This window comes from Phocoena sinus, chromosome 16 (assembly GCF_008692025.1).
Source record: "Phocoena sinus isolate mPhoSin1 chromosome 16, mPhoSin1.pri, whole genome shotgun sequence".
NCBI classification, from domain to species: domain Eukaryota; kingdom Metazoa; phylum Chordata; class Mammalia; order Artiodactyla; family Phocoenidae; genus Phocoena; species Phocoena sinus.
Window position 1 is genome coordinate 28,633,695 of NC_045778.1, and position 16,009 is coordinate 28,649,703.

General features: G+C 43.2%; 1 protein-coding gene across 1 annotated transcript in view; it reads right to left on the reverse strand.

Moving 5' to 3' along the window:
- Positions 1-16,009, reverse strand: part of KCNMA1 (potassium calcium-activated channel subfamily M alpha 1) — a 753,854-nt gene that overhangs the window by 161,702 nt on the left and 576,143 nt on the right. Inside the window, 1 exon segment of the mRNA XM_032608356.1 lies at positions 9,108-9,217. Within this exon segment, the coding sequence (XP_032464247.1) occupies positions 9,108-9,217 (110 nt within the window).

The following is a 16,009-nucleotide window of genomic DNA, read 5'->3' on the forward strand; positions in this document are numbered from 1 at the left end:
TGATAAATCAGATATGGCCATACTGGAGCCACGTTCCATATGGCTAAAAGGGACTGGACCTTCAAAGCACTTACCCCCCTGGATGGGACACGTGCTCTCCAACGTGCCACAGTCTCAACTACCCCCTACTGCCTACTGTCTCGGACCTCCTCATTCTAATTCTTTGTTGCTAACTGCCTGCCCCCTATGGGCATCTAAGCTATTACTCCCTACTCTAGCTGAGTATCCTCTGGATGTCTGCGAAGTACAAATCTTGAGTAATTTACAATTTACACCGGAAACAGAACTACGTCTCTCCCTGTTTAAAATCACAGGTTTTCATGAGTTCCTGCCACAGAGAACTGGCGAAGGTCAGGGTGCTGGGCTTGAGGCTGCAGCTCAGGTACAGCCTCTGTTGTGGTTCTGCGGGGGAAGGGCAGATCAAGGTGAGTAAACAGGGAGTGGGTACGGTGGGGTGGGGTGTGGTAATTGTTTACTTGCCTCTCTGCCCTCTACACTGAGCTTCTTCAGGGCAAGATGTATGCTTGTCTCACTGGTAGTTTGCAAAATGCAAAGAGTAAGCTTTCAGTAAATGCTGATTAAGTAAATGTATGAAAGAATGGGGAGCAGACTCTCATGAGTTGCTAGAATTATCCACAACAGATAAAGTGGTAAACTAGGAAAGTCTAGTTTAGGCAGAGAAAGCTTGGAAGTGAGCTAGCATCATGAAACGAGTTGCTTTTTAACTTGGTGGATAGAAGCAGACAGATAGGAAAAGAAGGGCGTAGAAGGGAATAACAGCAGTGATATGCTCTGGGAATCTAATGTTTGCCTTCAATCCGCTATGACATGGGGTAAGTACAATTCTAAGACACAGACAGTGATTTCTCCTTGGGACCCTCCGCAGATCCTGTCACAAAGGATGTGCCTTTGGACTACTTAGAACTGATGTCCTGAAAGTAAATATTTACTTGCATCATTTACACCATTTTTCTGGTAAAGCAAAATGGGTTTTGCTCATCCAGTCCTTAAAGTTATTCTTATGGCTTAAACATACACAGACCTGGGGTGGGAAAGAGAAAGGAGGCTTAGCGTGAGGTAGGGTATAAGAGAGAAACCAGGTAGCTTCCACAATGTGATAAACAGGATGAAATCAGCCATAAGTTAGCAAGAATTTAATTCCTGGTTTCTAAAATAAAATGTCCCAGTATGTCCAATGCCGGAAGTTGCCACTTGTTGCAAAAATAATTATGGGGGAATAGAAATGACTTCTTTTTTCAAGGAAAAAAAAAAGTTAGATTGCTTTCTTGATAATTATTAAGTAGAGGTCTACCAAATTTGACAACATTATACAAAGCCCTCTTTTTCTTTTTTTCTTTACTGCCAGCATCATCTGTTAACTACGGTAGGTTCAACCCAAATGTTCCTGAACAAAGGCTCTTAAGAATTAGAGTCCGACTGTTTCTACCTACCCAGAGGGAAATAAATTATTCTTGCTATTAAATCAGCCCCCTTGACTAGAAAGATTGCTTGCTGGTGTGAATCAAGCATAGAAACCTCTTGTAGAGTTTGCACCTTCTAATGTGTTCAGGAAGGGTATGCAAAGGTGTGGTTTGCGGCTGACTCACCTAGGAGTGAAGGGGCAAGGACAGAAGAGGCAGCTTTCACTGTGCCCCCCAAACCCAGCTCCACCCCAAAGCGCCAGCCCCTCTTCAGTTGTCCAGAGGGACCCTGGGAATGTCAGGCTGATACATGTAACCAGAGTAGATGAGGATGTAAATACTGCACATTGGGGAACCAGATCTTTAGGATCTAGGGGCTAAAATGAAAAAAAGATCCACATTTAGGAGCTTTGATTTAAAATGATAGGCTCTCAAAATGGAAACATCTAGTTAAAGAAAACTCGAACCAGCGGGATTTGTAAGACTCAGCACCAGGAAAATGGAAGTGATTTAAAATGCCCATGAAAATGTTGTTCCGATTTCCCAGCAGCTTTCATAGAGGTGGAGTGGGAAGCCTTCAGAACACCCTCACCTTCGAACACTCATAGTATCTCCACTCTCATAATATCTCCACTAGCACACCTAAGACACTTGAATTTAAATATAATTACATTCTTTCATATGGACAGTTAACATTTGCCTAAAATGTCAGTAAATGCATTTTTTTAGAAAGCTTTGCTATTATTATTAATCAGAAATATAAAAGGTAAACTGTATGTTTGCTATGTGTACCCAGCATCGAGTCAAGCCCCAGTATTTCCTACTGGACTGCATCCCTGACCCTTCCTGTAGAGAATTCTAGAATTGTCACTGCCTCTGTAGCCTTCGATTAAGGGTTTTAATAGATTTTATGGCCACTGGTTTATTCACATGTGGAAGGATTATCGGTCACCTTCTGAATCCCTGTAACAGAAGTAATCATAAACGTTGTATTCCTATCTGTGTTCATATATGCTTAGTTCCAATTACAATACCCCCAGATAATTGGAGGAATAGGGCCAGTTCTTTGAGGAAAAATATGTTTTAAAGATGAGACTCGGGCTTCCCTGGTGGCGCAGTGGTTGAGAGTCCGCCTGTCGATGCAGGGGACACGGGTTCGTGCCCCGGGTCCGGGAAGATCCCACATGCCGTGGAGCAGCTGGGCCCGTGAGCCACAACTACTGAGCCTGCGCGTCTAGAGCCTGTGCTCCTCAACGGGAGAGGCCGCGATAGTGAGAGGCCCGCGCACCGCGATGAAGAGTGGCCCCCGCTTGCCACAACTAGAGAAAGCCCTCGCACAGAAACGAAGACCCAACACAGCCAAAAATAAATAAATAAATAAAATTAAAAAAAAAAAAAAGATGAGACTCAAGCCTCTCCATAAATTCTCATAAAATGTTCATTTCTGCAGCCTGGCTAAATAAATCTACCACATAACAATAGAATCTGCTGATTTCTTTCTGCTCCACGTTCAAATTCGGATGCCTTTCTCTAAGAACTACTGATTTCACAGAACTCAAGTTAAACTAGCTGCAGCTTTCATTGGGCAAGAGACCCAGCTTTCTCTAGGCAGTCTTAAATTTAAGTTTCCTCAAGCGGCTTCCCTGGAAAGATCGGTCCATGCCAAACAACACAGGACGAGAGCGTGATTTTCTCAACGTTAGGGCCCTGAATGCGGGTGGATGGGGGGAAGGAGAACCACGCCCTGCAGACCCCGCACTGTCTAAACCAGCACAGAAGCATCCAGGCTTGCATTTGGGCTGGAGGGCAGAACTCCTGCCCTTTAGCGTAGGGAAGATCTGGTCAGAGTTCCTCAAGCTACCTAGGTATTAAATACTCCACATCAAATCTGAATTGTAACAGCTGCAGGGGGACACAGAGACACGCAGTATTTCAAATACATCTTTTGTCCTAATCCCCTGAGCTGTAAAACCTGATACAATTAAGCATTTATATTTTGCAAGCGATGACTGACTGACTGATCTGCTCACCATGAGATTCAGGACCTGGCACATGGCATTCTTGCAGTAGCCAAACCTGTGAACCTGTGGCTTCCTGCACTCCTCCTTCCCACCTCCCTCCCCTGCCCTCACTCCCCTACCCGGAGGCAGGCGGGTACAACCTCTCTTTTGCTAGTTCTCATAATAAAAACACTATCGCTGTTTCCCCCTGAAAACATCACATGTCAAAAGAACTCTGATTTTTCTCCTTCTCCCATCTAAAGTGGAAATCAACTTGTTCTCGTTGGAAAATCTCAGAGATCTGGGTGTTGAGAGAGTTCTCTGTGGCTCCCAGCCTCCTGGTTCCCTATCACTTACAAATCCCTCTTCCCTCTTTATTCCTTCTCTGAACCCAACCTCCATACAAGGTACAGCTCAAGTATCACCTCTTCCAGGAAGCCTCTCCTGCCCACCCCAGCCTGCAGGGAGCTCTCAGCATCTGTCCCCCGGCTGTGTGCATCCATCAAACACTCATCAATGGGCGCTCATCTCTCCCTGAGGATGGGTATTACTTTCTTTCACCAGACTGCAAACTCTCAGAAGGCAGCAGCTGCAGGGAAACAGGATCTTTTCCTCGGCATTTGAAAGTATTGCTATTAATCTTTTAATGAGCATATATTTGATCACATCTAATTGCACCATGCCTGGCACACTGGCACAAATACCCCAAGCTCATTAAACAGCTAGCTGATTAACGGGCTGGTGACCGATGGCAGAATTTTCTAAAAGGTAAGAGTAAATAAAACGTGGAAATGTCACGATATATTTCTTTCTTTCTTGATGTTTATATTATATTCAGTGGGCAGAATAGAAGGGTGGTGGGAAGAGGATAGGCAGGAGAGGGGAAAAGGGCATTAGCTGGTACTGAGAGACAAGTTCTATCATTCCGATTTTAGAGTTGAGGAAACCGGGGTGAGCACTAAGCCCAAGGTCAGGCAGCTGGTAACTATCAAAAGAAGGAGGTAGGGGGCTTCCCGGGTGGCGCAGTGGTTGAGAGTCCGCCTGCCGATGCAGGGGACACGGGTTCGTGCCCCGGTCCGGGAGGATCCCACATGCCGCGGAGCAGCTGGGCCCGTGAGCCATGGGTGCTAAGCCTGCGCGTCCGGAGCCTGTGCTCCGCAATGGGAGAGACCACAGCAGTGAGAGGCCCGCGTACCGCCAAAAAAAAAAGGAGGTAGGCAGAAATCAACTATCTTGTCCCAAATCACATATCCAGCAAGTGGGTTTGACCCCAGACCTTTGCGACTCCACAGCTCACACCACCTGACATCACACAGCATCCTACTACTTGAACCACTCAAAAACAGGACCCCTTCGTGGAAAACATAGCCTCATACCCCAGCCCCGGCCTCCTGCAGGCTTGGCTGGCACTGGCCATCTGCACCTTCCACAGTCAGCTACTGAGGAAGATGGGGTGTGGGAGGGAAAGGGAAGCGGGTGGTTTCCTGGTGTTCAGAGAACAATGGGTGGCACCCTCTCTTTCAGATCCCATAGCTCCTTTGCCTTGATCTTACTGCCACACAGACCAGGGGCAAGCCAGCTATGCAAAACCAAAGGGAGATGCTCAGGAGTTGCTGGCACTTAAAAGGAACACCCGAAGAGCATCCTGAGGAAGGTCCAGGACATACCCACTATGGTGTCCATCAAGGCCAAGAGGCATCTGGCTTGTTGCACCCTAAGTTGTCCTTCTCTGCATTTGGTGCTTAACTGTTCTCCCCACCCTGAAACTGCTTTTACGATCCCCAGCGGAAACCTGAATGAGAGCATTAAAGGGCTCAGTACCCCCACGTCTTTTTCCTATTCTGATTTGAATTAGACGTGGGGAGTGGGGAGAGCAGTCATCAGTCTGCCTGGCATGGTAGAGGGCAGACTCATTCCTATATCCATGGAGACTGCAGAATACCCTTCGTGAAGAAGGAGCAATGGAGAGGAAGTGCCCGCAAAGGCCCAAATCCTAACATTAGCTTGTAAGATGTGGCCCACCTACAATTCTATGATTTGGCAAAAATCAGAAACGTTCCAGTGACTGAGCCCGAAGTTGGAATAAGAAGTTACTCCAGCCTGTGGTGTGGAGAATGGGGTTGCTGGGGGTCCCCAGTCATCAGACTGAATCAGAATCACCCCCACTCACCTACAAAAAAAAAAATGCAGATTTGGGGGATCTACCCCAGATATTAGAATCTGGAGATGGAACCTAGAATCCTCTGTTTAATAAGCTCCCCAGGAGATTCTTCATTAGCCAGCCTTCATCTACCACATCCTCCAAGCTGTTCCCAACTGCATGAGGCCCCAGCATCGAAATCCTGTAACCTGTCTGCTAGGTGGCTTTGGAAGGGGACACCAATGTCCTCTGAGTCTCAGCGTCCTCCTTCATAAACCAGGGATGGTAACATTCACATAATCGTCACAGGATTTTTGTGAGGCTTCAATTAGAAAATGTAAGTGAAATATTTAGAAATGATACTACTGCATTTTGTCTAAATTAGTTATTGCTTTTGGAACAAAGCTGCGTCTTCTGGTGATACACACGTGAAGGCCAAAGGCTGGTGCAGAGAAGCTGGTGCAAGTCTTAGCTGACCCGGAGAAAGCGTCTCTCTGCTCGAAATTCTTAAAAAGCTCAACTTGGGCGCCTCCTACCCCTCCTCTCTCTCCTCCTCCCACATCTGTTCTCTTGGGAAACGACCTCAGATTGCACCCGTTAATCCTGCCCCCTCAGCTTTTCACTGAATGACTCTCCCAGCTTCTGAAAAAACTCCAGTCTTTTCGGTGTGGTGATCCTACCCTGCAAGGGGGCACTCTGCCAGCCCAAGGGAAGAGCAAGTTTATTTCTTTTCATGCTTCAGGACGTTACTGGCTGCATATTGTTTTAATGCCGTGCATAATTACAGAGACGGCTCTGAAAATCTGTATACTTTATCAGTGCTTTATTATACCCAGAATATTCTCCAACCCTTTTTCTTCTACGTGAACCAGCTGAAAATATATTTTGGCGTCCTTCATGTCATCCTGAAATTGAATAGCCAATTCTTACTGTAATGAAAATACTTATGCGCCAGCCTGGTGACATACAACCCTACACTCTAATTACGGCTGTGCTTTAATTAACCTGAATTGAAGAGTGTTATCATTAAACTGCTGGTAACTCTGAGTTACGGCTTTTCTTTAATTTAAAGTAGAAAACACAGATAATTAAGCCTCCAGATAATCAAATGCTTGGGGAGAGCGTCAATGTTTTGGGATGTTCCTAAATCTCATTAAGTGTCCTTTCTTCATTGATTATTCCTACCTCTGCTGTATCATTGTGTTAAACGAGTACTAGCAGTCAGGTGAACACATTCTCACTCACATCAGAAGTTTTTCATGATGGTATTTTGTTTTTTTGGTTTTTGTCTTTGTATTCCGGAAGCTGTACCAAACAAACACCAAATCCTCTGACAACAAGGTATGTCTGAGGGATCTTCTCCTTCTCGGAACATGTTGTCAAGGGAAATATTTACAGACTAGTGTCCAGCTCTTGAGCCGGCTCCAAAGGGCAGAGAAGTTTCACACACCCAACGGGTCAGAGTTGGCAAACTCACACATCGAGGGGGCCAGGCCCTGATGTAAATGCAAATCTGGCCAGTTTAAGACATCAGGGAGGGGAGGTCCTTCACTAAACCCCTCCTTACAGCACACTGGAGTCCCTTAGCATTCAGTAGAAATCCAAGTCCCGTGTTGGTTCATCAGATTTTCAAAAGAGGCCAGGAATCTAGTTTTTATGTGAAGAACCACCTTTCTGAAACAATGGCGACTAACTGTTAAGAAATGAAACACTGTGTAGGACAAATACGTGAGTCCAACTGACCCCACAGGTATCCCAGCTGGAACTTCTAGAGGGAGCGGTTCTAACCTTCCAGGTTAACACTCTTAAAATGAACTCACTCAGTTTCCAGAAGCAAAATAAGAGAAGCGATGGGAAAGCAGGAAGGGGGTGGGGGGAGGGACACGGACTAAGGGATTTGCAAGGCAGCACTCATGTTGACACCAATCAAGCCTAGGAGACTCAAAGACAAGGAAGGGGACGTCACATACTCCATTGCTAATGCCTGAGATGCCACAGGACTCCTCCAGGCGTTGGCAGTTCTGCTGTGGGCTCAGGCCACATCTACATCAGACCCGAGAGGCCTCAATTGTCTTTTCATATGACCAGCTTCTAATGTAAGTCCTGAATCCTCCTGGACTTTTTATCCTAGGCAGGCCACTCTCCAAGACAGAGAAAATCCCCTGGGACAGCCTCAGTGTTCCAGGACCCAGTGCCTCGGAATGGTTAACTCCTTTCTACGGCAGCATGAGAAATAGCTCTCAAAGAAAGGAACACGTGGGAGTTACAATAGGGCATCCATTTTCGGAAAATAACTCCTTCGGAATCAATTACCTATGCCCTCTCCCAGTCCACTTAGCGTTTAAACTTTCGCTTCGAGACAGGGTGAGAAATCTCAGTAAACAATCAAACCATTTTGGATTGCTTAGGGCCTGGGCCCAGGGACAGGCAGGGTGCACCTGCTGTGCTCACTGACAGAAGTCACTGACAGGTAAACACCAAGCTACCAGGTGCCCTGGCCCCCCTCTGCTGTGCACAGAACAGCAAACTACGAGACAAAGGAACCCAAGAGCCCCCTCTTCAGGACGCCCTTTCCAGAAGGTGGGTTTGGTTTCCAGGCAGGTAGATAGCACAAGGGAAGAGCTCTTCTTCCTCAGCCCAGTGGGTTCCCAGGTTCCACTGTTTCTTCCCAGTTTTTATCAGTGAGACTGAGTTTACCAAATTCTTTGCTCAGTGTCAAAGTACAGGGCTTCATGTTTCAGCATTCCCAGGGAGTCTGTGTTTTCGTAAGGACAAAGCCCGTGTTTGACTTACATCCAATATCTGAGCTTCTAGGTGGGGAATCTTGAGGCATCGTCCTGGTGGAAGTTTCTTGGGGTCTGGGACACCTGGAGCTCCTGACGTCATACCCCTTAAATGATCACCTGTTCTACCTTGAGGGGTCATGCAGGCTGGGGCTACCCCTTGCTCAAATCCATCTTGCTGAGCCAGTATAAGGAGATGCTAAGTCTTTTTATTGTTATAACATACCAGTTGTCCATCTCGGGGCTAAACCACTCAGGACTATTTCAAGGTCTCTCTGTGTACATCTGGTTCCACATTGCCTCAGGAAATAGTGAAAGCACTTTGAGCAGTGGCTTCTCTGATGTCTTTATGATCTGACTTAATTGAAAGAGATTAAAATTTCTTTCATCAAGGTGCTAGCAAGATTTGGTTTTGCCCTGGTAAAATCAGAGGCATGGGTTCATGTTACCCTTCATACATGTGTCTACATCATAGGGGCATAATTCAAGATATGCAGGAAAACTGCAGTTCATAATTTAGGTCAAATGATGAATCCAAGCCTGAGATTCTCAGGACTGGAGGGAAAGGAGACCCAGCAGAAATCCCCAAGGCAGGGGCCATATAATGACCCATCTTCCCCTTCATCACAGAAGGCTGAGCACAGGACACTTGGTAATTGTCGAGTGTCCCCACTGTGCTGGCCATAGGTGGGGTGCATTTCCTTCAAGAGACACGTTAAATGTTTTCTGAAAGCCAAAGAGCATATGGTTAATGGTCACTTACTCACAAACAGTAGGGAAGGACAGACCCACGAAGGCACTGGAGAGATATTCTGTGTACATTTCATTTGAGACTCCTTCCAAGTAGTATTTCTGCCACGTGTCTTCCTCAATCTAAGGGAGAAGAACACAGGAGAAGGGTTTAAGATAGGATAGTAAAAGGAAAGTGGGGTTACCCCATCTGGCAAACAAATGAATGCACTGGTTGTGTCATGGCGACCTTCCTGAACAACCAGGAACATACCCCATCACCACATGAAGTTTCCATGCCCCTAAACTCACAGACTAGACGGATGTCCCCTCTAAAGCACCACTTCTTCCTAAACCTGTATGACTTCCAAGAATGTGGAGGCATGGGCACTCATCCACAATTGATAAACATTTTTGAGAGCAATTTTTAAATTGTTATCAAAATGTACAAAAGTGCGTACTCTTTTACACAATTCCATTTTAAGTATTCATAGCAAAGAAACAAGTAGACAAGTGTACACATACACATGTACAAGAACATCCTTCTTGTTCTTAGAACAAGAAATCAGAAATAACCACAAATGGTAGGTTTATACCATGGAATACAGGGAAGCAATTAAAAGTTACGATGAAAATGTATATATTTTCACAGAGAAATTACCTTAAAAGGCACATTACTAAATAGTGTGTATAGTCTGATCCTATTTTTAAATACCCTATAATTATCTGAATGTTCATAAAGCCGTAGAAAAATCTAGAAAGCTTTATACCAAAACAGTAACAGTTGTTATCTCTGAGATGTAGAATGACACTTTTTCTCTATAGATTTCTGTATTGTCTGAAGGCTTTTGCAGTGAGCATATATATATAACATGAAACAACGTATCTATTTCTACTTTGGGGAAAAAGTAGATTTTTCCAACACCACCTTGAATATCACAAAAAGTAAAATGTAGGACTTCGCTGGTGGCACAATGGTTAAGAATCCGCCTGCCAATGAAGGGGACATGGGTTCGAGCCCTGGCCCAGGAAGATCCCACGTGCCGCGGAGCAACTAAGCCCGTGCGCCACAACTACTGAGCCTGCACTCTAGAGCCCGTGAGCCACAACTACTGAGCCTGTGTGCCACAACTACTGAAGCCTGCGTGCCTAGAGCCTGTGCTCTGCAACAAGATAAGCCACTGCAACGAGAAGGCCATGCACTGCAACGAAGAGTAGCCCCTGCTTGCCGCAACTAGAGAAAGCCCGTGCGCAGCAACAAAGACCCAGTGCAGCCAAAAATAAATTTAAAAAATAAATAAATAAAATAAAATAATTAAAAAAAAAGTAAAATGTAGTTTCAGAAAGGTCTTAACCAAAATGTCATTAATATGTTTTTTTTTTGTTTTTTTTTGGTCGTAATTAATCAAGTTCAACTGGTTTTCCCAACAGCCCTCTTCACGCTAGGTATTTCTGGAAAGGTTTTACCTTAGAATCGACCATTTAAAAGTATAAATTGAAAACAACAAGAACGCTGAGCCCCTCTAGGAGCTTGGGGATGTCATGGATTCCCAAGGCAGGAAGACAGGCAGGCTGTGTGGTCCTTGGGTATCTGTAAGCTGCTGTCTCCCCAGTTCACTTCCACTGGAGGTTAGATAAGGGGGAGGATGAAAAGGAGCTTCCCAGTCAACTGGAAGTGGCTCTTAATAATGTCCTGTGCTGGATTGAATTGAAAGGCACCTTGGGACTTCCCTGGTTGTCCAATGGTAAAGAATCCACCTACCAATGCGGGAGATGCGAGTTTGATCCCTGGTCAGGGAACTAAGATCCCACCAGCTGCAGGGCAACTAAGCCCGCGTGCCACAACTACTGAGCCCGCGCCTCAACTAGAGAGCCTGGGTTTTGCAAACTATAGAGCCCACGCACTCTGGAGCCCTCATGCCACAACTACAGAGCCAACGCACTCTGGATCCTGAGCGCCACAACTAGAGAGAGAAAACCTGCATGCCACAACTAGAGAGAAGCCCACGTGCCACAACTAGAGAGGAGAAAAAAAAAAACAAAAAAAAACGCGCACACTGCCAACTAGAGAAAAGCCCACACGCCACAACGGAGAACCCACATGCCGCAACTAAGACCAGACACAGCCAAAAACACAAAGGCATCTTGCTTATGACCCAATAGTCAGTTAACTGGGGGAAATGAAAGAGACTTGGAAACAGTGGGAAATGCACACCTACCATCTACTTGGTGATGTTCTGGAATACAAAAGCTAGGAATAATTTAGAAATAAATTGAATGCTCCCTGCTTCTATGCTATGTCTGCTTTGTGTTCTGGCTGGGTTATAAGATTATGTGGGTTAACCTCATTAGTTTGTGCTGCTTCTAACCTACTACCACACATTAGAAATGTGCTATGCAATACTGCTGGGTATGGGTTGTTCATCTAAAAAATTAGTCTTCCCCAGAGTGGGGTCTTTCAAAACAAAAGGACTCAACCTTTTCTACTGCTAAACTTTATGATTTTAAACATTAACTGCTATGTGTTTAGCTAAGCACAAACTTTTTAATTTCCCCAACTCATAAGATTTCAACTTATTTTTTCAAATAAAAGATATGGGAACATATGTATATGTATAGCTGATTCACTTTGTTATAAAGCAGAAACTAACACACCATTGTAAAGCAATTATACCCCAATAAAGATGTTTAAAAAAAAAAAAAGATATTCTTGACTTCATAAACAAAGGTTATTAATTCCAACTAATTTGAAGAAAGCTTAGTCTGCATTAGTAAATAGCTTGAAATATATAATATTTGGGGCACTATGTTATCATAATTTTTTATTGGTAAATAGGATAGTATCTGAGGGACTGCCAATTATAAATCCTCATGGTTGAGTTTTATGGGCAAATAGTTTTCTTGAAGTAGAAGAATTCAGCCTATTCTTTTAGCAGGGACATTCCTTTTATAATATGTTGCTTATGTTGCCAATTTAAATATTCCACTCGGCTTTCAGAAATAATGAAAATATGAAGCTTTATCTCAATTGACTGTTGGTGCTATCCCTCAATTAATATGATTTTAATCTGGTTCTTTTAGTTATGGTCATTGTTTTCACGCCTCTATGTTCTAATGGAACTACTCTTGAGACCAAATTTTATTGTAGGTTCATCACTAAACTTTTTAAAGTAGAAATAAATTCTTTTTAGGATACAGATATTATATTCATGTTTCTTTTGAATTTAGCATAAATTGTTCATTGATTTATTGATTCAGCAAATAATTTTTAGCATATTCTGTGTCTTACGAGCCATTCTAGTTACTGACGGAATTTTATTTAAACTGGAATTTATTTTCCCATATTTTTCTCTTTGCCAGAAAAAGCATCAGATATACCTGTCTAAGATATATCTGACGATATATATCTGACTTTTGCTGATTTTTTTCCACATTTCTTTTCCTGAAAGTTTGTGGCTGATCTGAAATGCTTCAGGACTAAAAGTCAAAAAACTGGGGAAAAAAAAATGAACAGAACTTTTCTGGAAAGCAAAATGCCTCTTCCATAGACATATGCAGATGCTCAGATGGTATGTATAATGCGAGATGCAGAAGTACTGAATGGACTGACTAAAAGCTGAGGAGTTTAAATTCATTGTTATAAGCCTTTAAGATTTCTACATCTTTAACACAATTTCCCTATTGATAAGTTAACAAAATTTTCAGGTTCTCATAAATGTCCCCCCCCCCCACACACACAAAAACGTACTGAAAATGATTTAAATGGTAAAATGGTAAATTTTGTTATATGTATTTTACCGCAAGTAATTTTTTTTAAAAAAAAACAATACGTATAATATAAGGAGAATCAGTAATTATAATTAACACTTACACCCTTTAATCCTTAAGGGCAAGAATGACAAGTTGTGGCAGAACAACGACAGAAACAGGTTATCACATCAGGAGAGGGATAGAACACGAGCCTTAAGACACTGTAATGTGTCACAAACTCAGACAACAGAACCTCAATCTTCATCCCGAGGCAAGCGCTTCAATTACCCCTTCTTATCAAAGTTTACCTAAGTCTCAAGCACGGCACCTTTCACTTATTTTGAAAAAAGCAAAAGCAAAATGCACATTCCTTTTAGTTTTGTTAGCCGTAATCAAATACATTCTTAGGGAAGGAAAAATTAGTATAAAATACAATATGTTGAGTTTAAAACACCTGACAGTGAACAAAGAGATCTAGAGACGGTAGAATGAGTTACTGTCACTGTAAGTCCCCTTTAATAGAGGCACAGAGAGGTTAAGTAACCCACTAAAGGTTACAAAGCCAATGAGTGGTACAAACAGGATTCAGAGTTCATACTGTTAACCACCCACCATATTATCTCTTGCTAGAGATTGACAAGGTAAATATATAGAGAAGCAGTGGTGCTAGGATTTTGGGGGGCTTGGACGGTTTGCGGAATATAAGTACCTGAGAGGAAAAGCTCCTCAAGGACGCAAGATCTTAAACCCTGGAGCCCCTGACTTTGTGAGAATTCCGTGAGAAGTAATATTGATTTTAAGTCGAGCTGAAAGGAGCGTTCAGACCTCCTCTCAGAGCACGACGGCATCATTTCCATTCTATAAAATGGAAGCACCCCAGCCTACAACTTCTTGCCTTTTGTGTTGTCGAAATATTTTTAACTGTAATGTGAATACACACTTCCCAGCAGAAAAGTGAAAGAATGGGACCAAGATGACTTAGGGAAAGGTGCCAAAATTAATTTGCCAGCCATTCAACCATCAGTCAAAGGCAAAGCATTTCCTGAGGCAGCAAGTTCTCCTCTGGCTGTCACATCAAACTCCCGCTGCTTCAGAAGAGCACCTAGCAAAGATGAGCAGGTGATGTGCTCTGGGTCCTTATTCATCAAACACTCGCAGATCTTCAGTGAGAAAAGAGATCTGAGCCGTGGGGCTCACTCGTCCACACTTCTCATGGTCTTATTTATCTGCCCTTCATTACCTAACTTTTCAACCAGTCTAGTTCAATCCCTTAAGTAAACAGTTGTACACCAATCTGGGGGCCGATGGCTCCACCACCAAAGGCACCATCAAACTGGAAACATCAGCCTTGGCTCTGGGGGAAGTAACACCTTCTTGCTCCCAGATTTTGCGTGTGTTACTAACGGTGGGTCAGTAACGACACCTTTCATATTTTATGCTTTCTCTGATTAGGGTGAAACTGTGTTTCTCTAACGCTAACAGCCCAGTGAATGTGAAAAATCAACCATCCCAGCTGTGGTATGTTATAGTCACTGTGATTTCTGTTTCCAGCAGAGTCTGAATAACTGTGTTGATTACAGCCAAATAATTTTGCAGAAGTCCATCCCTACCTCCAGAGTCGTATAAATAATTCCAAAGACTATCATATACCAATCCTTATTTAATTGAAAACAAGTACATTGCTTTAATCCAAATATACGTTATGTTGTGCACATCAAATATAAAGAACTAAGAGGAAATTATAAAAATCAATAACCATTATGTTAATAGCTTCAGTAAGAGATGAGTTGTAACATACATACCAGCATTGCCCAAAACTGGTAGTAGAAGACTATTTATTGTAATAGCGGGTATTTATTACATTTATGATTTTTTAAAAATCTATCCAAATTCTCAATATTCTTGCTCTAAAGGATGTATAGTTTTAAATCATAAGTCCTTAATTAGAATCAATTAGCTACATCTGAATGAATATTTATACATATAAATTACACAATACATTGTCACTGTCCTTTGTAATGTGACAGTCTAAAACAGCGTGCACTGACAGGAACTGGCCAACGTATCTGAGATTCCACAAAAACATATTTACGCCCACAGAAAACAGAGAACACCCACAGAATGTGTCAAGCTCTTAATTACAGTAATAAACATAGAATCAGCATTGATGGGCTCTAGGGTGATGAGCATATGGGCTGGTCACTAAAATGAATGGGGTCCTTTATCCCCACCCCTCAAAGGCATGCTGTGCCACTGGGAAAAATCTGATTCAATGTTGCATCTAATCATTTCTTGCTGGAAAGAACAATGCTAAGGACAACTGATTGTTAAGGAGACTTTATCACTGACCCAGTTCCTGGATTCTCTCTCCTCCTTTATTTCCCTCTATGCTCCAATGTTAACAAGCTTGCCGCAGTTTTTACCAGTGGGCACGCGGCTCTTTCTCCCTCTCTTCCTCGCCTCAACATAAACTCATAGAATTAAAAAACAAAACGTTTGAGTCTCGCTAGCTTAGCTCCTCACGAGTGCCAGAACAGAGAAAGCCTCGCTGCACAGCTTTCTGGGGGGTGGAAGAAACTGGTGATAAAGTTGAAAACAAAGGAAAGAAACAGAAGAGATGCAATATCAACAGTGATTTGCACCTTTTCAGAATATATCTCTTCTCTGTGCCAAACTGCATACCAACGCTGTGCTTCTTGGATGTGGACTCGGGTCGGCTGTCCTTCCGAGAACAGCACTGGATTTCAGGGACCCCATAACGATTTGGCATTCCACAATTATGGCCTATTTCAGATTGTATTTTCCAGAATGTGAGAACAGAACGAAAGGATCTCAGATTTTTCCAAAGGCTTTGGGACAATGTCAATTAAAACACATTATTTGGAATTTGATGGAATGCAAGATAACTGGTTGCTTCAGCACTGAACGAATAAATAAACAACTCCAGAGATTAATTCTGGGGTGGACTTCCACTGAATCTCTTAATCCCAGACTAGTGGGCTGCAGGCTATCAAATGAGATTTCTTCCATCAAGCATTATGAAAAAAACATCAGCCCACATGAAGTGTTCAGAGTGAGATCAACAGACCACACCACGTGCAAAAGAGTTAGCAGACAGGGTATTTTCCCCCCTGCTATGTTACCCCAACTTAGATTACTTCTGAAAACACAGAATGCCAGAGGAAC